This window comes from Chroicocephalus ridibundus, chromosome 4 (assembly GCF_963924245.1).
Source record: "Chroicocephalus ridibundus chromosome 4, bChrRid1.1, whole genome shotgun sequence".
NCBI classification, from domain to species: Eukaryota; Metazoa; Chordata; class Aves; order Charadriiformes; family Laridae; genus Chroicocephalus; species Chroicocephalus ridibundus.
The window spans coordinates 70,092,247-70,115,346 of record NC_086287.1 but is presented as its reverse complement, the minus strand read 5'-3'; the positions used below and the strand labels follow the sequence as shown (position 1 = coordinate 70,115,346).

At 54.4% G+C, this 23,100-nt stretch overlaps 1 protein-coding gene across 1 annotated transcript in view; it reads left to right on the top strand.

The window, feature by feature from the left end:
- The window catches only part of TXNDC16 (thioredoxin domain containing 16), a 38,526-nt gene extending 24,810 nt beyond the window's left edge, over positions 1-13,716 (top strand). The window contains exons 17-21 of the mRNA XM_063333862.1: positions 2,412-2,496; positions 6,853-6,991; positions 8,247-8,407; positions 9,983-10,173; positions 11,662-13,716. Coding sequence (XP_063189932.1) covers positions 2,412-2,496; positions 6,853-6,991; positions 8,247-8,407; positions 9,983-10,173; positions 11,662-11,936 — 851 coding nt within the window. The 3' untranslated portion in view covers positions 11,937-13,716. The remainder of the gene's footprint in view (positions 1-2,411; positions 2,497-6,852; positions 6,992-8,246; positions 8,408-9,982; positions 10,174-11,661) is intronic.
- The last annotated feature ends 9,384 nt before the right edge of the window (positions 13,717-23,100 follow it).

Below are 23,100 nucleotides of genomic sequence, written 5' to 3'. Positions count from 1 at the left end.
CTGCCCTAACTCGTTTAAATATTTAAAAATACACCCGTGTTCTGCAAAGCAAAGGTACCGTTGATGGGCTTGCCCGCATCGCGGTAAACCAAGCGAAGAAGGGATGCGAAGGTGCTGCTGGAGAGCGCGGTTTCGTGAGATGCCTTCTGCTGGAGGGGCGAGGGGCGATGCTCAGATCCTGCTTCCGAAAACCCTTCGTCATCTGGCCGTTCTATTCCTCCTCCTTCCCAAATCCTGCGGTGGAGCTGGGCTTGTGCAATTCCCTGGGCTCAAGGCATGTGCTGCAGCATGTGATCGGGTCCCCCGGGGAATTAAAACAGCGTTCTTAGGGGGGGACTAGTTTTCTAGGAAATATTTAAATAGCTTCTCTAAAAGCACGTCGTGTCTGTAGTAGGAGCCGTGTGAATTTGGGGGGTTTCTTGCGCAGCGCTAAGAGGCTCTCACGGTGAGCTGTTGAGAAACGAAGGCAGGTGCCTGGCTCTGGGGTCGGCCGGTTCTCAAAATACAGAGAAAATTTGGAAGCATGATAGGGAGGGGAAATCTCGTCGGGAATCACCCAGACGAAAGGAGTGAGCTGAAGGTTGTCCTGATTTAGGAGAGAATTCCTGCAGCCAGGGACGCTGCAGGGCAGCACTTCAGCATGGGCTTACGTCTCAAGTGGGTGTTTAAAGTTAAATGCCTGTAGAAATGCTCTCCTGCGGAAGTTTGGATGTGAGCCTGCTCTTTCCACGTCAGGCTGTGTCCTTCAGTGCCTTACGGCTCACCGTCTGCCCCATGGCCTTCTCTCCTGTAGCTGGGACACAGGCAATTTCACAAGGGGTTTGTCGCTGAAGTTCTCGGTGATCCTTATCAGCTGGTCCTAGGGGTTGCTTTTCTTTCAACGCTGATAAAATCAAGTGACCGAAGATCAAAGAGCTGGAAACCAATGTCAAACCCATCCAACGGTGGTTTCTCTATATCACAAGATGAACCAGCCGAGCTGTGTCACCAGTTTTGTTGTATTTGTCGTGTTTCCTGCAATGTCTGAGCCCTCAATGAGCCAGTCCTTTAAGGATCTAAGCTTCCATTTGTGAATGAAAATAGGATAAAGGAAAGTCTGTGGTCCCTGTGGTTCCACAGGGAACACAGTGGAAAATATGGCTTTGAACGTAGCTTGAAAGCAGGAGGCAAAGGACCAAAAAGTGACCAGTGGTGAGCCAGCCTCAGGCTATTGGGGTCTGAGTCACCGGTCCCAAGAGCTTGGGCTGGCCAGTAGTGACACCGCGGTGAACGTTATGAGGATCACTAAATAGCATCTGAATGAGATCTTATTTAAGTTATAAAGCAACATACATCATGGCTGTATCAGATGTAAGCCAAACTCTTGGGAAGACCGAACTTCTCCAAAGAGTGTGTGATTTCTCACTCTCTTTAAGTCGGAAGAGCCTTTTTTGTTGCTTTCAATTGCTTAATCCAGAGGGGGAGGAGGGGCGGGATTGAAATCCTCCCCGATTGCACCCTACCTTTGGCAGCAGAGGGTTTGATCTCTGGTCCATAACTGTCTTTTACAAGCTCACACGCTCTGGTTTGCGTATTTCTCACCCGTCGTGCCTCTCCCGTGCGTCCAGCCGCCTAAAACCGAGGCTGTTTTATAAGGGCATAAACCAGCTCTGGAGTCAGCTTCATTTGAGGGGCTCTCGCTCTCCGTCTCCCAGCACAGAGAGATTCAGCTGTGATGGATCAAGCTGAATCAACCGGGACCACAACCCGGTCCTTTCCTCCTCATCCTCTCCCTGACCGTGCCATGCAGAGGTCCTGCCCTCTCCTTGCAGCCACCCAAAGCAGTGGAGGACGCTGTGTCTGCGAGGCATTTAGTTTTTTGACCTTCCCTGTCCCAGCTGGTGGCTGTAGCAGACCCTGCCTGCTCCGAGGAACCAGATAAAACCAAAAGACGTCGGGGGAGAAGTTGGTTTATCTGCTGGGCACTTAGCGCTACTCCAGTTAAGTCATCGTCAGTCATTTCCAAGAGGTCACTGGGATTTATAACATCACTATTTAGACTTAAATAATTGGTCTCCTGTTTCTAAGAACACTTACGGACTTTTAAGTCCTTAAAGACGTTTCATTTTCCATCAGTGACTTCTGCCGTGCAGATCCTGGAAGCTCGGTGCTGGTGGCTAAAGAGCAAATGCCGTTCTCATAATAGGAGCTTTCCTTCCGATCCTTTTGGCCGCTGCCAACTCCTCCTCCCGTAGCCTGCGGCCACGAGACACATCCATTTCTCATGAGCCTCTAATCCTAGTTTTGTTCCCAGCTGACAGTTTGCTGTGGGAGGGTGTTACGTATGCAGACGGTGATTTGTTTTGCAGGAGGAAGCTGACACTTCTCTTTCTATCGTTTGTTTGTGTGTCTTTTTCTTTTTTTTTTTACAGCCAGGGAAGCTTTTGAAGAGGCAGGAAACATCTTAAGTGGCCATGTAACGATGGGGATGTATTTTGAAGATGATGCGTTGGCTTTGTAAGTTGCTTCTCTTTTTTTTTTTTTTGGAGAGGATTCAAATTGATCTGCATTTAGTGAAAGCCAATGTCTAGAGCGAGTGTCACCGGCCATGACGAGTGTTTAGCAGCAGCCCCAAAAAGTTACGAGTGACTTATTCCTGTAGGGAGGTTGGTCAGGGCTCGGCCAGAGAAAGATGTAGCCCTGGCTCTGCCACTGATTTCCAACCTGCCCACGGTCAACTCATTTAGCCCTGGTGTAATAAACGGTCCTCTCCCTTCCTGCTGTTCGTGTTCGCGCTGGGTATTTTCAGTCCTCCAGCTGTGCCAGCCCCGCCGTGCGTCTCTTGGGTTCCTCATACAGACAGGACCAAACTTTACAGGCTGGAAAAATGATACCCTGTAGCTAGGATCAGTCTGTGAGGAAGAAAAACAGTTCGGCCCTTCTCTTTCCGTCAGGAAGAAGTGACAAATGGTCACTGGCCTTCCTCTTTCTGCGGTCCCTTCACCTTCTCGTCTCCTCTTCCCTGCCCAGATGCTGCGAAAGCGGCTGCTGAGGTGGGGACGGGGAGGGGGAGCGTGAGGGCATTGCTGCAAAGCCAGGGGGGTAAATGTGAGACTTGCCAAGAGCAGCCAAGAGAGGGGCTGCTGGCGACTACTTGCATGCTTTCTTGTGTCTGAGTGCTGGAAAATGGTTTGAAAGCCCCGAAATAAACGGCGTCGTTCCATGGAGCTGCCTTGGTGTGGAGCAGAAGGCTTTTCTGCAGCACTGTGAAAGGCCTTAAACCCCTTTGGTCTCATTCAGCTTCCTCGCAGGCACTCGCGTCTGGCTGTCAGAGGTTTGCAACTGCCAAGGGTGGGGAGGAACCTCCCTCTGTCTTTTCAGCGGTTAATCTTACCGTGGATCTTTTTTTCTTGAAAGACGTACCCACCCCTTTCCCTCCCCTTGGCCCGAGCAAGATGTTACCACCAGTTCCAGAGAGAGCTTTGGGGAGGTCCGTCCTCTTCCTGGAGGAAGAGCACTGGCGGAATATAGCAGCCTTCCTCCTGCAAATGTGGTGAAGGCGAAGTCAAGGCTTTCTTGGTCAGTTCCTGATTGAATAAGAGCATTGGTTGCGTGCCTAACTTCAAGCCAAATTGGAGCGAATGGGACCTGAGCATTTGTCAGTCCACGCGCTTAATTGTGTCATTATAGACACCCCAGCAAGGGACAAAGCGCTTTGGACTGGACTGAGAGAGATGCGTCAGTGCCCGTAAACGCAGCTAGATCCAAGGGGAATCTTCAGCTTGTCCTAGCATTTAATTTCCATCGGGAGTTAGCTCTCAAGGCAGAGTTACAAACCCCAGAAGGTCCTTGGCCTGTTTTCCAGGTGTGGGTTTAGCAGCCAGTAACGCAACAGTGAATTATTTTCCTTGGTTTCTCACAGACGCGCCGCGTCTCTAGCATGTCTGATGAGACACGGACATTTTTGTGGTGTGCACGGAGAATAAAAATGGAAATATCGTGAGGGTACATCTCTATTAACTGAACTGTGCTCAAAGCACCAGCTGTGGTCGGGTCGTAGAGGCGAGACGGTGCCAGGCTTGTTCGTTGCTGGGGTGGGGGGACCAGTGGGCGACGGCAGGTACGGGAGGCAAAACCAGCAGCGTCTGGGTGTAAAAGCTGACCCCCGGTGCCGAAAGACTTTTCTTCCCCAAAGGATCTCAGCCCAGATGATAAAGGGAAAAAAGTGAAGGTGACGTTACAAAACAAGATACCAAGAGAAAAAGCCTGTGTTCTCTCAGCAGTGACACATGGGAGAACACACCTCCGTCCTGCTCCGGCTGCGCTCCTGTTTAGCTGGAATAGTTGGTACAGTTTATGTAGATATTCATTCTGCCAAGTTTGGATTTTGGCTGCGGCTTGTGGGTGAAGCTACTGTAGATGGTCATCTTCGCAACTGTAAGTAGAAAGTAAACACTTACAGGAATTCCTTATGCAAGAGCCAGGCTCACTTCCCTTCTTAAGAAAAGAAAAGCTATTCTTCTGCTAAACGCTGAAGGAGGAAACGTTTGTGGCTCCCAGGTCACGGAGAGCTGAGTCCCCTCTTCCCAGAGAAAAAGGCATACAAAATACACAATGTTGTTTGCAAAACTGTTTGCTCAGCAAGCACCTGCTCAGTTGGTTAAAAAAAAAAAAAAAGCGTTAAGGAAGAAAAACTTTGAATGAAGTCATTATTTATTTCTCAAATATTTCGATGTCACAGATTCCTGCCAAGTATTTGTTTGCAGATGTTTTTCATTTAAATGCAAGTCTCACGTTACCCATCGAATGCCCCTGCCCGAAAGCTGTCGTAAGCGACGATACAAGCCCTCGGTAGCAGTAACATGAGAAGTGATTTCAGGGTAGGCTCTAGGTATTAGGTGGGGGAATTGTTGCGTTTCTGGCAGTATTTAAGAAACTTCCTTATCAAAGGCTGCTGAACAGCTTGATGTAATTAGACATAGGGAGCCAGAGTCCTCACCTCCTCTGAGAAGTCACCAAGCCAGAGAGTCTCTTTAAGACCTGGGGAAGTTTGTGAAGTTCAAAATCCCTGAATGTAAAAATTTTCTAGGGTTTAACCATTTTTCATTGATTGCAAATACAGGTTAGTTTGAAAAACGGCAGAGAGGAAGGTTAAGGAGCTTCCTAATAGATCAGAGGATTCCCAGGAATGACCAGAAGGGCAAAACTCAACCTCCTTGGCTGGTGGAGCGTGGGAGCCTGGGCAGAAAGGGGAAAGCTTAGCTCAGGGCTGGATTTACGAAGATAAATTCAAAAAAGCAGAGGATACCGCAAAATGTAACTGAAATGGCTCGGGTAAATCCAAGAACAGCTTAGCAACAGGATTCACAACGCTTGAAGGCCTCAGGATAGTCCAAGGTCATCCATTACAGCTGCTCTTTATCAAGACATCAGTGCAGATCTGGGGTGCCCCTTAGAAATTTGCTGAGGGAGTATTATTTCCAGGCAGATAAGTGCTGTGGTGGAGGAAGCGAGAGGCCTGCGGATGAGCTGAACCTCATGGAAATGTATCGTCTACGGTTCCCTCCGCTTGCTTTGTCATTGGTGGCCTAAACCACCAAACACCGAGACTTTTAAAGCAAATTTAAACACATCTCCATCCCATTCAGAACTGCTGAAGCGCACGCCCAAACTGAACTTGCCTGAGCAAACTGTGGGGGGAAGTGCAAGAGGTTGTAACACGACTTTTCTACGAGCGGCCTTTCCTTAAAAATAAGTAGTTTGTTCTGCAGTTGGCTGAGTCTCTGTTGTATCTTTCTCACCGGGGGAAAAATGGAGATGGACCAGATTCCTTTTGAAAAGGGAATCAAAGGTTTTCCATCTCCCCCAGCTCCCCCTCAAATGTCCTTACAGCTCACTCACTTTCCCCAGAAATTCTGGTGTCACGGCTTTTGAAAAATTGCCAGCAGCCTTTGAAAAATAAACTACAGACACCCCTCAAAAAAAAAACAACTGTTGAGGCAGCTGACTTCCTCTGTCGCACCCTTCCTCTGGGCACTGACATCTGGAGCCTTCGGGACTGAAGTTCCTCAAACTTCCAGAAAATTACTCTCCCGTCTTGGTGTGTACCCCCTGCCCTTTCATGGCCCAGACTTCTCCTATTTTTGCTCTTTCCACCTTCTCAGCTTTTCTTTAAATACCCTTGAACCCTCTTAACCAGAAGAGCACTGGGGAACAAAGGGTGAGCTGGCTTCTGCACCCGGAGTACGTGTGCACGGGTTGTCTGTGTTGCTCGAACGTGGGGCTGGACTTTGGCAAAGTCGCCCGTGTTCACTGAGCCAAAAATCAGATCTCCTGGAGCTTATTTTGTGTAGGTGGGTGTCCCTCGGGTGGAGTCGAAGACCTTCTGTTTGCCTTGGTTTGGGAGGCAGGGTGAAGCCCTGGGTAGGTATTTTCACTACCTAACCTTAGGTGTGAAAATGAAAGAGAAATGCCAGCAAATAGTTTAAATGGTGGTTTTGGATTTTCCCTGTTATTTAGCTGCTGATGGCTTTTTGCAGAAGAAAGTGCTGTTTGTGTGTGTGTTTAGCATCAGGTGCGAGCTGGGTGAGTGCCTGTTTCCGAAGGGGACGAGGGAACGCGTCAGCTCCATCTCTCCCCATTGGCTCAAATCAGGATTGTGCGGGGGCTGGAGAGATGGGGAACGCGATGGGCAGGGCAGGCAGCTCAGGACCCTTTCCTCCCGCAGGACCTTCCTTCCTAACATCACCCTGTCCCTCCCTGACATCCCTGTCCCAACTTGTCCCCACCATGAGGATGCCAGGTCTGCGACCAGCAAGGTTTGTTGCGTGCCAAATCCCCTGGCCAGATCTTATTTCCATCCCTCTTTTTCAGATCCCGTAAATACGCAGTGTCCCCCCCAGCCCTCCTCCTCGCCAGGAGCGGAGGTCAGAGCGTGGAAGGCATCGCTTTGTCCAAACAGAGCGCGCAGGACATGGTGCGGATGATCAGATACGAATTGCTGGACGTTTTTGTAAGTTAAAAAAAAAAAAAAAGTGTCCTTTTTCCATTGCGGTCGTTTGGAGAAGCACTGATTATAGCGTGGAGCTGTGCAGAATAAATATAGAATCATAGAATCATCTGGGTTGGAAGGGACCTTTCAGATCATGGAGTCCAACCATCAACCCAACACTGCCAAACCCAACACTGATCCATGTTCCTTAGCACCACGTCTGCCCGGCTTTTAAATACCTCCAGGGATGGCGACTCCACCACTTCCCTGGGTTGATAACCCTTTCGGTGAAGAAATTTTTCCTAATATCCCATCTAAACCTTCCCTGGCACAACTCGAGGCCATTTCCTCTTGTCCTAATATGTTTGTTCTTTATTTTTGTCATGCTGAGTTACACTTGTTTTTAAATTTTGTGGCTCGGATCAGACAGGCTGGACAGAAATCTGCTGTTTGCTGTGTGGTCTCCTGGGAGTCGATAGCCTGGCTTGTGCTCGTAGTCACAGACCCGCTGGTGGGGTGGCTTGGTGCCTCACACGGTCTGCTCCCTGCCTCTCACAGGTGCCTTCCAGAGCGCTGTAACATATGGAGCTGGGCTGAACTGGCCTTGCTTCTGCCTTCTGGGCTCACACCCATTCATCTCAGCCTGCACAGACTTGGGTTGGGCATAGACATCTCCAACATGCTCCAAGATCCCAGCATCAGCACTTGTCTTTATAGGATCATAGGATCAGAATGATTTAGGTTGGAAGGGACCTTAAAGACTACCCAGTGCCACCCCCTGCCCTGGGCAGGGACACCTCCCACCAGCCCAGGTTGCTCCAAGCCCCGTCCAGCCTGGCCTTGAACACCTCCAGGGATGGGGCAGCCACAGCTTCTCTGGGCAACCTGGGCCAGGGGCTCACCCTCACAGCCAAGAATTTCTTCCTCAGATCTCATCTAAATCTCCCCTCTTTCAGTTTAAAACCATTCCCCGTCATCCCATGGCTCCCCTCCCTGATCCAGAGTCCCTCCCCAGCTTTCCTGGAGCCCCTTTAGGGACTGGAAGGGGCTGAAAGGTCTCCGCGGAGCCTTCTCTTCTGGAGGCTGAACCCCCCCAGCTCTCTCAGCCTGTCCTCACAGCAGAGGGGCTCTAACCTACTTTTCGAGGTCCTTGCATTCAGCACGGACCCTACAGCCTTGCTTAGCCCTTTCACCTATCACGAAAGGACAGAAAGTCTAATTTTGTCCTGTTCTTTCCTCCCCATAAACCCCAACTTCTTGTTTTGATGTGTTGCAGCCAGAAATCACTGTGCAAAATCTACCCCGCTACTTGCAACTCAGGAAGCCCTTCCTCATCTTGTTCAGCGATGGTGACATCGGTGAAATGGAAAGCGAGGAAATGCTGAAGCTGGCAAAAGGAAGACCCCGGCAAGCGTTTGTGGCTTGCTGGTTGAACTTGTGAGTGTGTAAAAACCTCTTTTCTTCTTTCCGTTCGCTCGCTCTTAGCGTATCAGGGCACGAAAAAACTGAGTCTGCAATTACTGAAAACGCTGTCTAGCTGGTAATGTGATTTCTCGGTCTGAAGTCATCACGACTTGGGAGGTCAAATCATTTAGCAGTGGTTCAGGGTGTATTCTGGGCAGCTGCAAAATTGCACAACAAAGCAAAATTAGTAAATTTTTAATTGATTGCAGAAATAATTTTCAGTAGAGTAAAACGTTCTCAAGGATATGGCACGGTAGCTTCACCCTGGCTCTGATGTTATTTGTATTTTTGTCACATGTGGGACAAAAAAAAGGAAATTTGCCCTCCTGGAGCATCTTGTGGTGATTTTTCCACCCGCTATTAGAGGGAAGCACAACAGGGCAATTACTGATTGTTGACTGTGAGAAAGAAAGTCCTCAGAAGAAGGGACAGCCAGAAGAAGCCTCGTAAGGCAAACTTAAAAAAATATTCAAGCAACAAAATGAATCCAGGAGCTAAGAAAGGCAAAGTTGTAGGAGCGGGGATTTGTTTTAGTCCTCCCCTCCCTGGTTGCATTTTCAATTTTTAGCCCCTGTTTGTTTTGCCCAAGCCCAGAGACACCTCACCGTCTTAATCATAACGTGCTTTGAAGTCTGGGAAGCGCCTCACAGCGTGGGCTGAAGTTTAGCTGATGGGGAATGCACATGTTTTCGAAGAGAAGGCGATTTGTTTGCCAGTAATGCACAAGAAACGAGAGCCCCTGGAACTTCCCCCACCTACACATCTGCCTTTGTTCTCCCTTCCTGAGAAAGAGCGAGCTGGCCTTTGTCAGAGCCACAAAAGAGGGCAGAATATGGCCATTGGTTTGGAAAGAGCAGCACAGTCCTAGAAAGAGGACCTCATTCCCATGGCGAGAGCCAGCTCAGACCTCGAGCATCCCTCCCAGCCTGAAAATAGGGCTGGAAAGACTCGGCGTCTTCACGGGCTTGCTGTCCCTCCATCTCTGTGTCCTCTTTTGGCTCTTTCTGTGTTGCCTGGGGAAGCTGCCGTCCCAGCTCTCCTCAGGCTGTGGGAACCACCCAGCGGCTGCCCAGGGACTGGACCACCAGAGCACAGCCCTCTGCATCACCTCCTCCTGCCTTTCCATCCCCTGCGGACTTGACACAGCCACGGGGTGGGCTGGAGGGAGCTGGTAGCTCTCCCTGCAAACAGGAGCTCACCACAGGGTCGGGGGGCACTGCAGCATCTGTCCCCCTCCTGTCTCACCTGTCCTTAAAAACTTACGGTGGAGAACATTTCACACCCTCCTGCAGAGTTTGCCCCAGCTCCTCCTGCTCCAGGATTTCTTTACGCATCCAATCCGCTGTCTGCTCCTTCTCCATCGGACCCTAATGGCTTGCTTTAAGACGTTGAGCTTATAAGTAACACGGTTAGCTTCTACAGCTGTCCCACAGGCAAAACTCTCTGCTTTGCTGGATGCGGCCCAGGGGCTTTGGTGCTTGCTTGGCTCTCGGTCCTGGTGTGCTGCCAAACCGCTGGTGAGCAACTCGAATCTCCTCTTCCCAACAGGAAAAAAACGCCGGTGGGGCGCGGGGTCCTGAAGGTCTATTTTGCCACCGTGCCTTCGCTGCCTCTCCTCCTCTGGGTGAACCTTCACGCCGGGGGTCAGGTATTCCAGTTCCCATCAGAGCAGACCATCACCGAAATGAACGTCTTGTCTTGGCTGGAGAGGCTAAAAGCAGGCCTGGAGATTCCCAGCAGTAAGTGGACACACGTTTGTTAACGTTCCTAAGCACGCACTGTGAGCTCTGGTCTGTTTATGAGAAGATGCTACGTGCAATAAATTGTCTGCCCTGGAATTTAATGATGGAAAAACTAGCGCTGCTAGTTTGAGCTGGAGAAGTACAAATAGTCCGGCCAGAAGAGAATACCCGCACTCACGAGTTTGCTTTGGGACTGTTTAATGTTCAGAGCCAAGCAGGAAGAGCTCTGAATCGACATCTCTTCCCTGCGATAATCCCCCAACCTGGCTGTGCTCTCCAGTTCCTGCAAACGGACCTTCCGAAACACCGCTTGCTAATAAAAAAAAAAAAAATCTCCTGACTCCCAGTTGTCAGCATAAGAAATAGCTGCTCTTTGGGCACCTTCCAGCATTTTTTTGGAGGGGAGAGGATAAGGAAGCTGGTGCTTTGGGACGTAAAGGGTTGGCCTGTACCGTGAAGCTTTTCACTGTGTCCCTCCTGCCTTGGCCAGCCCGCTGAAGCTTTGGGGGAAGGCAGCACAGATGTGCCTTCCTCGTGTGTTACGGGGTGCCGCAGGGATCTTGGGAATTGCCGGCTGCAAGCCTGCCCTGGGCTCCGGAGAGGCGATGGGGTGACTCCACTTGATCTTTGTGAATTTTAAAGTGAGCCTTTCAAAGCAAGTGTTTCCAAAAGCGTAGTGGGGTAGTAGGATGTGTAGGCTCTCGCCGGGGCTGAAGACACCATTTCTGACTCAGTAATCGCTGGGAGAACCCTGTGAGCCGGGACGTCCTCCCACACCTCTTTCCATTGCCACTGCTAAAGACACCGGCTGTCACGTATCATAGAATCATGGGACAGTTTGGGTGGGAAGGGACCTTTAAAGCCCATCTAGTCCAACCCCCTGCCATGAGCATGGACATCTTCCACTACATCAGGAGGTCAGTGTGTCTGTAGGTGGGGACCTCATTTTTCAGGGGTCTCAGCAGGGTGTGTTGGTGGCTGAGCAGCTCATGGCACGGCCAAGGGCTGTGCCAGCCTTCGCAGCCTCCTTCCTCAGGCTTTTAAGTGCTGCCAACCCTGTGAGCAGTCTTAAAAGCAGAAATTAAAGAGCATCCTCAAGTAATGGGACCGCTTCCTCCCAGTATAGACAGCAGCCTCCCCTCACTCCTGGTGGCATCTCAGTAATGCACAGCCATGAACACGGTTGTCTGAGACCCGGATGAAACAGCCACCCACTGGTGGATAGACCCCAAGGGACAGAGGGACCCCCCCTGAGTCTTCAGGGAGCGGAGCCCTGGCCAGTAAATTCTAACGCACCCCTGGCTAGTTCAATTTGGGTGGTGGTATTAGTTTTGGAGGACAAAGGGTGACCTTGCAGAAAAGATCTTTTGTTTTGCTTTCACTGGAAGGGCAAAAAAGGTCATAATTCCTCTGAAAGGGAAATGTCCATGGAGTGGGGCTGCATAATTCATTACTCATTAACGTGGGACTGTATCCGTTTCTCAGGTACCTTGTCTGAGGAAGACTGGAAACCACCTCTCCCTGCTTACGACTTCCTCCAGATGATGGAGACGGCCGTGCCCGAGGTCCCCCTCCACCCCTCCCACCACCATGGGGACACGCTGGTGCCCAAAAACCCAGGAGGGGACACCACCGTCCGGGAGGAGCCGTCCCAGGAGACCAAGGCAGAGAAAGGAGGGTCCCCTGGGAGGGACCTGCGAGGGACGGCCCCCAGGCTGGCGGCAAGGGAGAAGCAGGGCAAGAGGCACAGCGAGCTCTGAGAGCTGGGACAGCGAAAGACGTGGGACGGTGCCCGGAAAACCCGCTCCCTTTTCCAGCCCTCCGGGAGCCTTTACACCAAGGAGAGAAGTGCTTTTAGCTGTAAATTCACGGTGAAGGGATAAAACAGCCCCTAAGTCTCAGTGTGAGATCCCTGCTGTGGTACCTTGGTCCTTCTGTGGCCCCTGACGGCAGAAAGGTGTGGGTACATCCCTCACCTTGGACACCCCACCTCCACCCCCGGCTGCTGGTGGGATTGTATTTCACAGCAAGCGACGAGAGCAGCTCTTCTTCTGAGATGGGGCGAGCTCACCGCACGCTGGAAGCTCGCCCCCATGACAGACGAGGCTGGAAAAGTCGAATCAGCGCAACCTTGCTCTGTAGTTTCTGTATGTCTCACCTAAGGCGCCTCGGTGGCCCCCCAGCAGGAAGGGGTGAGCGATTGCAGGATAAAAAAAGCACATTTCTCTCTCCCCCAGGTTGCAGTAGCGGCTCTACTGTTGTGTGTCGGCCAGCCCTGCTCTCAAAAAGTGATTAAATCCGCCCTGTAACTGTGCGGAGCTGAGAGGGCAAACGTGTCACCCACTCCAGAGCTGCTGAAACTGGCTCCCGCTTGTGTTTACACCTCACTCATGAACCGAATTTGTGAGCGTGTTCATCCTCGGGAGGGGGGTAAGAGGAGTATCTGGTTAAAGCAGTTTTATTACGAAGGCCAGAGCTCGGGTCATCACAACAGCCACGAATAGCTGGGACAAAAATCTGCCAGCAAATCCCAAGGGCAGGCAGGTTGGAAGATGGCTTTGCTCAACGCTGGCATTTTCTTGGTTGCAAGCCCGGGGGTTTATTTGCAGCCTCGATTTTTCTTTGCAGTCGGTGACTGCAGCGAGGTCGGTGCTTTGTGAGCCGGGGACGGTGCGGGGAGCAAGGTCCGCAGAAAGCCCAGCTCTTTGGAAACCAGGGGAGGGAGATGAGGGAAAAGGCTGGCAGTGCTGGGGGCAGACCCTTCCGAGGTGGGATGGAGCTGCTTCGCATCCATGGCTCGATGGGGAGATGCAGGACCTGGCTTGCCAGGCTCTACCCATCTCCTGGGGACAGGAGATGCCATCTCGGTCGTTCCTTGCTGGAGGAGCTGAGCTTGCAGGCCAAGATGGGACGTGGGCTGGGGAGAGCCGTCTGCTTGGAGGGAAACTGTCTAATCCCATGACCATCTTCCCACCCCTTACAATAAACATCTCCTCCCTCCCACAGCACCCCTGAGATGTGCCGGGAGGGTCGGACCCCCCTCCTCTTCCTCCTCCTCCTCCTCCTCATGGCTCTGAGGAGAGGAAAAATTGATGGTAAGGAACTGCTGAGAGCATTGTAATGTCTGTATTTCTCATCCTGCAAGCAGCCCGCATGGTTGGGAGTATTTTGAAATGCCCAGAAATAGACCATTAGTCCTGGTCTCTCCTTGAAGCCCTTAATTGAAACAGACCATTTTTGGACTTAATGACCGGCTTAGAGCCAAAATGTATGTATTTAAAGTAATAAACTGCAGCATGCAGATGGGAGAGCTTGCCATGCAGCTGAGTATTCCCAAGGGAAGGAGTAGGTCGGGGCGCAGACAGATCCTCCGTGAGTTCCCGTCATTCCTCTGCTGTATAAGGTCCATGAGCTGGACGTCGGTCGTTTCCCATCCTGTCCCTCATGACGCCACTGCTGCTCTTGCAGCATCACTCTCCTGCTGGGTGCAGGTGAAGTGCGATATTCGGGCTTGTCGTGGATGTCTTCAATAAATTCTGTCTCAAGTGCTGTCAATCCGTGTCTGCGGGGTGCAGCGGGGCGAGCGGAGGGGCTGGTGTCCTGGGCTGGGGCGGCTGCGTCCTTATGGGGATGCTCCTCCAGGTCCTTGCAGCAGAAGCATCTCTTCCTTCTGCAGGGTTCGTGCGAGATGAGGAGCCTTCCCGCATCCCCGCTCTTCTTGACCGCCCGTCCTTTTTCAAGCGCAGTCCTTCTCTTGTGCAGCATCGGGGCGGGAGCTTGTCACTAGGGGTCAGTGCCACATCTCGGTTGTGGCCGCAAAAATTGCTGCCTCTCCCAGTGTTGGTTAAATTGATGCCGCAGCGTTGCCGCCAAAGCGATGGCGGGACAGGAACGGCTAGCTAGTGGGGATGTTGGTGGCCGAGGGGCTGTTTGCTCCCAGGAGCAGAGGCTGTAGCAAGCCTGGAGGGCTTGGGGAGTCCCGACTCTACAGGCTTCAGCCCCCACATCAACGGTGGGATCCACCAGCTTGAGCCTCCTGGCTGGGGTTCAGCTGGGTTTGGGGGTGCCAGGAGCCCCAAGCCCAGACCAACCAGCGCGTCCCCCCGTGCAGGCACCCACGGTGACACGGGGAAGGGACGTGCTTGTCCATGTCCCACCATTGCCACCATCAAACTGGGTCGGCAGCAGTGTTTGCTGGAGCTGCTGACTGTCAGCACAGGCACGGGTCGGGGTCCTGGGCCGCATCAGGGTGCAGCACACTCACATGAGTGTGTTGTTTGGGGTTTTTTTTTAAAATGCAAACCATCTTTTTCATTGAGCAGCACAAGCAGGTGCTTAGGGAAATCTATTGAGGCAGGAATGTGCCAGGATATGTACGGATAGAGAGAAAACCTTAGAGATATTGGGGACGGTTTGATTGGGGTCTGCATCCCACAGTGTGCTCACTCGCTGGAGGAAACGCTCCTGGTTGCTTTTTATAGTTACGGCTCTGAGGGAAAAAGGGTGGGGAAAGAAATATTCCGTGGATGTTTATGGCCTTGAGAGGTGCGAGTCGGAGGAAGGAGAGGTCTCAACCCTGGGGGGGCAGCTGCGAGGGACGGAGCGCATCCCACCGGGCTGGAGGAGCGGGATGCCGTCCCGCAGGCACCGCTCGGCGAAGCGGCGACGGCCAGGGACGTGTGCGCGGGTCTCGGCACACTCCGATGCTGAAGCGAGGCGAGAGCACAATGAACGCCGATGCCATCAGCTCCCTTTCCAACCACTTGACACCAAAGGACGTGTCTGTCCGGGTAAACCACGGATCCATCTCCCTAGGTGATGCTAGCGAGGTGAGCACTGAGCTGAGGAACGGAAAGATTTCCGGACCGATAACGGGATCGGCTATTTATGGCTTCAGACCAAACTCTTCTTTTGATGGTACTTTACTTCAGCGCTGCGCCAAAGGTGGAGGTTTGCATGTACTTCGTGCCCTTTGGGAGCCTTTTTAAGGGGTGTTTAAATGTCAGTGGTTGATCAGAAGATAAACGATGCGCACAGGCACACACACACACACAAAAAAAGGATTACGTGCTTGTACCAGAGAGCAAAACAATTTCAATTACTGTCTGAAACGACAGAAAATTCTCCACGTGCTGCAGTCTGACTGATCTTTCGCCATCCTCGATGAGTCCTGCAGAGCCATCATCGTCGGCTGGGAGGGAGGAAGGCTTGCAGCAGCAGTGTGAGGGAACATCAAGGGTACTCGTTGCGTTTTCCACGTTTAAAGAGCTTTGAAAGGAAGAGCGATGGCCTGGCTGGGCCAAGGGGTTGCGGAGTTGAACAGCACGAAAGCCCTGGGGACCTGGCTGTGGGACGGTTGTTCCCATGCCGTCTGCCACCCTCCGACCTCTCTGCTGGGTGCTCTCCAACCCGTGGGACATCGGGAAGCAATCGTGGCGTTTCTCCCAGCTTTTTGGCCCTTTCAGCAAAAGGAGGAGGGTGAAAGACAAGTTCCTCGCGGTGGAAGGTGAATTTTCCAAAATCGGCTCTTCTCAACCCATCCTGGACCACTGATGGCCACAGTCCCTCCCGGTAAGCCTCGCTCTGTGGCCAGGCTCTCGTCTGGCTATGCCATAGGGATACAGCTGCAGGAGGGTGGAAGAGAAGGCTGTAGGAGGGAGGAGGCGGGAGTTGACATTGTCCCCAGGAGGGAGGTGCTGGAAGGCAGGAGCGGGGGCACGGGAAGGACACGTCTGCCTGTGGGCAGGCAGCTGCCGCGCCAGCCGTTCCTGGCAGCGCTGCCAGGATGCGGAGCAGGACAGAGACCTGGTGGGCTGGCTTGTGTCTCTTGGGCTCATCGGTGCCTGGCATCTGGCAGGGCTGGGGGGAAGGTGGGGACCAACCACTCCATCCCAGCTGGATGTTCAGCCTGGCAGGGATGCTTTCCCTGCCGCCGCCCGGCAATGGCTTGGCCACAATCCCTGCCATGGGGCACCCTCCCCTGCCGCGGGGCCCGGCCGGCAGTGACGGAGCCGTGGCCAGGGCTGTTTGCCCGGAGTCGCTGGGTGAGGCTGGTCTCCTGCTGAGGCTTCCTCAAATTGCCATGGGCAGGCAGACGGCCAGACCTCAGTCCATCCCTGGGGACGACCAATTTTATAAACCATCCTGGGACGCTGGGGCTGTGATCCCCGGGCCCTTGGCATTGCCTGAGGGGATGGGAGAAGGGTCCCATGGCTCGGCGGTGCCTGGGGTGGTCCGCCATCACCAGCGGGTCCCCCTGGCCAGACCCAAACCAGCTCCCCGAGCCCACACGACGCCCTTGCTGCCTGCCCATGTGGGGCAGGGCTGGTGGCTGGAGCACGGTGGTGGGGAATCTGGAAACAGACAGACGGAGAGACAGACGTTGGTCCAGGGGTGGGACGGGAAGCATTCGGTGCCTTACTGGCAGGGCTGGAGGTGGCAGAGGAGCTGTGCTGGGGAAGGGAGGGTGCCAGGGCAGGATGGAACTGGGATGTGAGATAAGGGATGGCGGCTGGGCAGGATGGGTTTCCTCCTTGCCTAGGGTGGCTCTTCCGCCTGGCGCTTCCATTGCTAAAAATACAGCCGCGCTCCTGGTGCAGTCCCAGGGCAGGTGCCCGCAGCACTCAACCCCATGCTGCCCATGGTGGTTTGCAAGGTGGCCATGATGGGGCCTCCATCCCTTCTGCCCCATGCTCAGCACAGGTCTCAAGGGCACCACTGGCTCCATCCTGCTGGAGCTGGGGATTGGGATGGAGCCGAGATGAGCAGCCAAACCAGCTCCTCCCTGCACGCCTTCTCTCTGTATTTTCCCTTCCCAGCAGAGATGTGCTCCACCTCCAGCGTCTCCTTCCGGGACTACATCCCGTCTACGGCGTCCTGCTCTGTCCCCAAGCCAGGTGATGTGGCTGTCCATGCAGGCAACTTGCTGCTCATGCCACTGCTGGTCAGGGTGACCCTCACCCAGTGGATGAAGTCAAAGACCAGGCTGGAAGAACAGCAACCACAATGGACCATCCCATGGCAATCCCTCCACAGTGTGTTTCCCCCTGCAGAGTGGGAGCCCCCGGGGTTCTGTGGGGCTGGGAAGGCAGCGGAGGTGGCACGTCCCCTGGCGCCACGTCGCTGGCTCCATTGTTCATTGTTCCCTCTTGGCTCGTTGGAGCCAGCGTGGGGATGGAAAGCGATAAGGGGAGAGAGGGCACTGCTCCGGTTCCTGGTCTCCGGCACATTATTTCCCCACTCGCCCGACCTCTCCTTAGGTAAACTCAGCGTTTCGCCTCCCGTAGAGTTTGCTTTGCTCTCCCGCACTCATCCAGCGCGGCACGGGGCCTGGGGACAACAGCACGCCTCTATTAATAGCCCATGGGGTTGCCAAATCGCTTCTGTATGTTGAAAGAGCGGTGGTGGTTGCAATACCGTGATTCAGCCCTCGGTGGTAACACACGGGATGGTTCCCAGCTTCGCTCCGGCCCTGGAGGGCGATGCTGGGCTCTCGGTTGGGGTGGGGAGGTGGGGAAGGGCCTTTGCTCCGTCAGTTGGGGATTTCTTGGCTTGCTTGCAACACAAATAGTCGTATCGCTAAACTTGGTGTTGTTCCTCTCCGTTGGCAGCTGCCCATGCTCACGGGCTGGACTCACTCTGCCCATGGACCTGCAAAGAGTGAAAACCAGGACCCTGGTTGAGGGCAAAGCCATGGACTTCTTGTTGTGGCTTCTTGTAGCCAGGGCTGAAGTGGGCTCTCAGGGATGAAAGCCATGGTGTCCCTGGCCGAGCCTTGCTCCATGAGTGGTCCTGTCTGGAGGAGAGCAGACAGCAGAGGCTCTCGGTGTAGTGCTTGGAGCATCTCCTCAGGCTTTTTTTGAGATGTAAGTCTTGGGATCTTCTCTCCTGCAGCTGGGCTTGACTGACCCATGTTGGGGAGCGGGAGTTTTGGAGGGCTGTGTTGCCCTGGAGAGGTGCTCTGGGTGACTCTGTGCACCCCAAACCTGCCGTGAGGTGGTGGGTGGGAGAAGTGTTCCTTGGGGAGAGGTGGGATGCTGGACATGGAAGTGCCGCGGGGAGGATGCTTTGGCTGGGAGAGTTCAGCTTCATGCAGCAGCCAGCAGAGGAGGGAGCCCCAGCTGCAAGCGGGACCAGGCACTAACACCAAGGCAAATATTTGGAAAGGCAGTAAGTGCCCCAAAATAACTGCAAACACTTTCAGGAGCAAAGCTGGAACAATGTCCGTGTGCAGCAGCCAGAGTCCCCAGGCCCGGAGCTGCCCCCGGCGCTGGGGACAGAGGTAGAGCAGGGATGTGGCCAGCACTGGGGCAGCGTGTGGGGTCTCTGGGGCTTCTTTTGGCTGAGCCATTTGGAGACACCCCATCCCCACGGACCTGGCAGCTGAGGGGGTGAAAAACAGCCTCTCCTCCCTCATCGGTGCATGGATGCTGAAATTTGAGTACTGGCATCCAGACAATCTCCTCATTTGGCTCCCAGGAGTCACCACCTTTGAGTTCAAATTCAACCTCTGTTGAACTACAGGCCAGGGGGAGGATATTTGAGAGCCCAAAGGGATTAGCACCAGCTACGGGGGGGGGGGGGGGGGGGGGGGCTTAGGCAGACGTCCCTGTCCCCAGGGACCTGCCCAAACCCAAGTGACCCCATCATGAGACATCAGCCCAGTGTCCAGGTTAATTGGGAACCGTCTGAGCTTGGGGTGGCAGGGAGGGGACCGTCCCCTCCCAGTGCTTGAGCAGCCTGTTTCCTTGGGGACTGAGTTGCCCTGGGAATGAGCCCCAGGCTGGGGACAGAAGGATGCTGGGATGGCTTATGGGGACACAGGGATCCTGGCAGGGTCACTCCGATGGAGTATTTCTGCTGGAGACCCAGCGTGACAAACACAGGCTTCAACTGAGCTCCAGCCCCCATCCTTGCCAAGCACCCAGGTCGCCCCAAATCTGCTCCTCGTGTCCCCAGTCCACCCGCCATCCCCAGCAGCAGCCCGGCCAGGCAACCCTGGGGTGGGACATGCAGGAAAAGCTGACAGTGACTGTCACACTGCTGCCACCAGAGACCCCTCTGGGGTGGGACCCCCCCAGCAAGGTGCCAGGCCCCCCCAAGCCAGGGGTCCGGGAACAGCATCCCACCAAGAAGCATCCTTCAGTGCCTGGGTGCTTCCTTCAGTGCTCAGAGTCTGAGCTTCCCTGGGGGCTGTGTGGTTTGGGGGGGGCGTAAGGCGGGAGAGGGGTGCAGCAGATCCCTGCTCCAGACACCTGGCTTGGAGCTCCAGATGCTTGGAAAACCTCAGCAAAAGCCCCTTCCCACTCCCACTGAGCTGGAGCTGGGTGTAAACCTGAGCAGGCAGCGGCGACAGGCACCAGGGACATCTGAGTGTGTTTCCTCGCTGGGATGTTGTCTCCAAAGCCCAATCCTGACTCCTCCTGAACCACCCCCAAGCTTCCCCATTTCCCTCCTGCTGAACCCCCCCAGTCTCTCCCCAAGCCCCCACCCACTCCCCGGGAAGAGCACAGCCCCCGACAGGACACACAGTGTCAAACCCCATCTCCCAGGCGTGGGAGATCAATGACCTGGATGAGGGGATAGAGCGCACCCTCAGCAAGTTGGCCGATGACACAAAGCTTGGGGGGGGTGGCTGACATGCCAGAAGGCTGTGCCACCATACAGAGAGACCTGGACAGGCTGGAGATTTGGGCAAAGAGGAACCTTATGAAATTCAGCAAGGGCAAGTGTAGGGTGCTGCACCTGGGGAGGAATAACCCCCTGTACCAGGACAGGTTGGGGGTGACCTGCTGGAAAGAGACCTGGGAGTCCTGGTGAACAACAGGATGACCATGAGCCAGCAATGTGCCCTCGTGGCCAAGAAGGCCAATGGCATCCTGGGGGGCATCAAGAAGAGTGTGGCCAGCAGGTGGAGGGTCATCCTCCCCCTCTGCTCTGCCCTGGTGAGGCCGCACCTGGAGTGCCGTGTCCAGTTCTGGGCTCCCCGGTTCAAGAGGGACAGGGAACTGCTGGAGAGGGTGCAGCAAAGGGCTACCAAGATGCTGAGGGGACTGGAACACCTCTCTTATGGAGAAAGGCTGAGGGATTTGGGTCTCTTCAGTCTGGAAAAAAGATGGCTGAGGGGGGACCTTATCAACACTTATAAACACTTAAAGGGTGGGTGTCAGGAGGATGGGGCCAGACTCTTCCCAGTGGTGCCCAGCAACAGGACAAGAGGTAATGGGCACAAACCTGAGCATAGGAAGTTCCACCTAAACATGAGGAGGAACTTCTTTCCTTTGAGGGTGGCAGAGCCCTGGCACAGGCTTCCCAGAGAGGTGGTGGAGTCTCCAACTCTGGAGACATTCAAAACCCACCTGGACGCGTTCCTGTGCCACCTGCTCTGGGTGACCCTGCTCTGGCAGGGGGTTGGACGAGATGATCTCCAGCGGTCCCTTCTCGCCCTATGATTCTATGATTCTATGAACGAGGTAAGATGACAACCAGGGTGTGAATGATTGCCTTTTGACCCCTAGTCATGGTCCCCCACCATGGTCCCCACCCTGATGGCACTCGTCCTTCCTCCTCGCGCTGCATGCAGCAGCTCCCGCTGCCAGCCTTTTGCACAGAGCTGGGTTTCTCCAGGGTTAATTGACCATGTTCTGAGCAGACCCCAGGGTGCAACCTCCTGTCCCCCTTCAGCGTGGTGCCACCTCCCTCTCCTGCCCTTAATGAAGACCATGAAAAATACGAACTTGCAACCCTCTAATGCAGAGCCCTCAGGGGCTCCAGCTCCTGGGGGACAGGGAGGATAGCTGAGAACCCCAGAGGGACAAATCCCAAAAGCTCCAGGTCCCTTTGCTTCTCCTGCAGCCTCTTGCTCTTCCCCCCGGGCCGGGGAGGAGGCAGCAGCAAGGCACCGCAGGCTCCGGGTGCAGGCAGGAACCTGCTTCATTTCTTCTTCTTCTCTGCAGAGACCTCCTCATCAGAGCCTTCCTCACCAGGGGATGCACTCAAAGTCCTTTTGGGGCCTTAATTACGTGCTGGCAAAAGCTGTGACTCCACGTTGGGGCTGGCTGTGACATTCGTGTGTCCCTGGGTCCCGTCTAGCTCTCGGGCAGCACTACTCTGTGTCCCCACTGATCCCTGTTCCCAGGGGATTAGCAAAACCCAGGATCCAGGAAGAAAAAGCCACTGGAAGCCCAACCTGTTCGTTTGTCCTCACCCCACGGTTTGCAGTGGGGGGTTGAGTCAGGAGCTGGGGACATTGGTGGCTGCTAGCTCGGCCACAATGCTGCAGTCTCGGGCAGCGGGATGTTGGAGCAGGGCTTGGAGACAGGTTCCAAGGGGCTCAGAGGTCCCATCACCCATGCTGGGGATGGGTCACCTCATGTGTGGCACCCTCACTGACCCCAGGGACAACAGGACAGCCATCCTGGGTGGGACCAAGGCTGTATCTGCACCAGAGACCGACGGCAGCAGCGTAGGGCAGGAAGGGGTTGGCATCCAGCCCTGCCTTTCCCCATCCATCCGGAGGGACACCCAGTCCTTTCTCCCAGTTTGCAACTGGTGGGCGCAGGGCTTTCTGCGTCGGAGGCAGATGGGTCCCTCACTGTCCCCAGTCCTTGGACTGGGCAAACGGGGATCTCCCTGGGACAAAGCTGGGCCAAGCCATGGAGAGTGAAAAGGGAGGGCGGGAGCATGATTCAGGCTGTGTCACCCCAGGGCAGCGCCGCACCAGCCGGAGGAAAACCCGCTTGATTCATGGCTTGGGAAGTCCTGTGGCTTATGGGGACCGCGGTGACCCAGCGATGCCACCCCACAGCGCAGAGGGCTCTGGGTGACGGGGCACGGCCAGACGCCAGCATCTCTCCCTGGCTCACTGCAGCCTGGCCGCGGAGGAGGCAGCGAGATGCCGGGGGTGACACGCAGGTCTCTGAAATGATGCATGGGCTGAGTAGGAGAGAAAGCTGGGATCTTCCACCAGGAGGGATTTCTCCCTTCCTTTATCACAGCCAGGACCCCAGCACAGTTTGTTTTAAGGACTCGGCTCCGGCTGGGACGAGGTCTCAGATATTTTACTTTATCTCTGCAGCCCGATTCCCAGGGAATGGGAAGGGCTTCACAACACAACCCAGCCGTCCCCAGCTCCCCGTGGCAAAGCTTCAACTATTCCCCTGGCAAGCCGTGTCCTGTGGTACCGGAGGAGCAGGGCCAGCTGGCTGCTCTTCCCAGCCTTTCCCCCATGCTGACGGCCCCAGGGACCCAGCATTGCTCTGGGAGGACACCCCACCGCGTCCCCTGTCCCTGAGAGGTGCGTTTCCCATCCCTGGCTAGACCTCAAGCTTCTTGCTGCGGGGTGGTGGTCCCTTTGGAAAGGGGGTAGGAGAATTCAGAGGGGCTGGGTCAGTTCTTGGTGTCTGCTGGCCATGGCCAGCTGAGGTTGATCTGACTTGCCCCGTTCTTGAACTCATTCCCGAAATCCCAGCTAACGTCTGCTGATGGAGATAAGCTACAAAGAGACCTTCAGTGTGAGCCAGCAGGGCCAGCGTTACATTTCTCTCCCCAAACAGCTCCCAAAGTAGATCTATGTGTTTAAGGGTATGAGTTAAAGCCATTTAAATCACAACCCTCCTTGATGTCCATTTCCTTTGGACCTCCTTGGCTTTCCGTGATTTTTTTTTCTTGAGCAACACCCCTCCAAGATCCCGAGGATGGCTGAAAATTGAGTCATCGGCAGCGAGGACCACTTAGCCCTGCTCTCCTCTCTCCCGCGCCACGGGTCTTCCCTGATAGACCACAGCACGACGAGGGCAAACGCCTCTGTGCGCTCGCCCTGCCGTGGTGGGTCAGGGATTTCCAGGGTAAAAGAGTGTTCCAGTGGTGCCGGGAAGCACCCTGCGGTTTCCCAGGAAAGCAGGGCTGGGCTTTTACCCTGGAAGG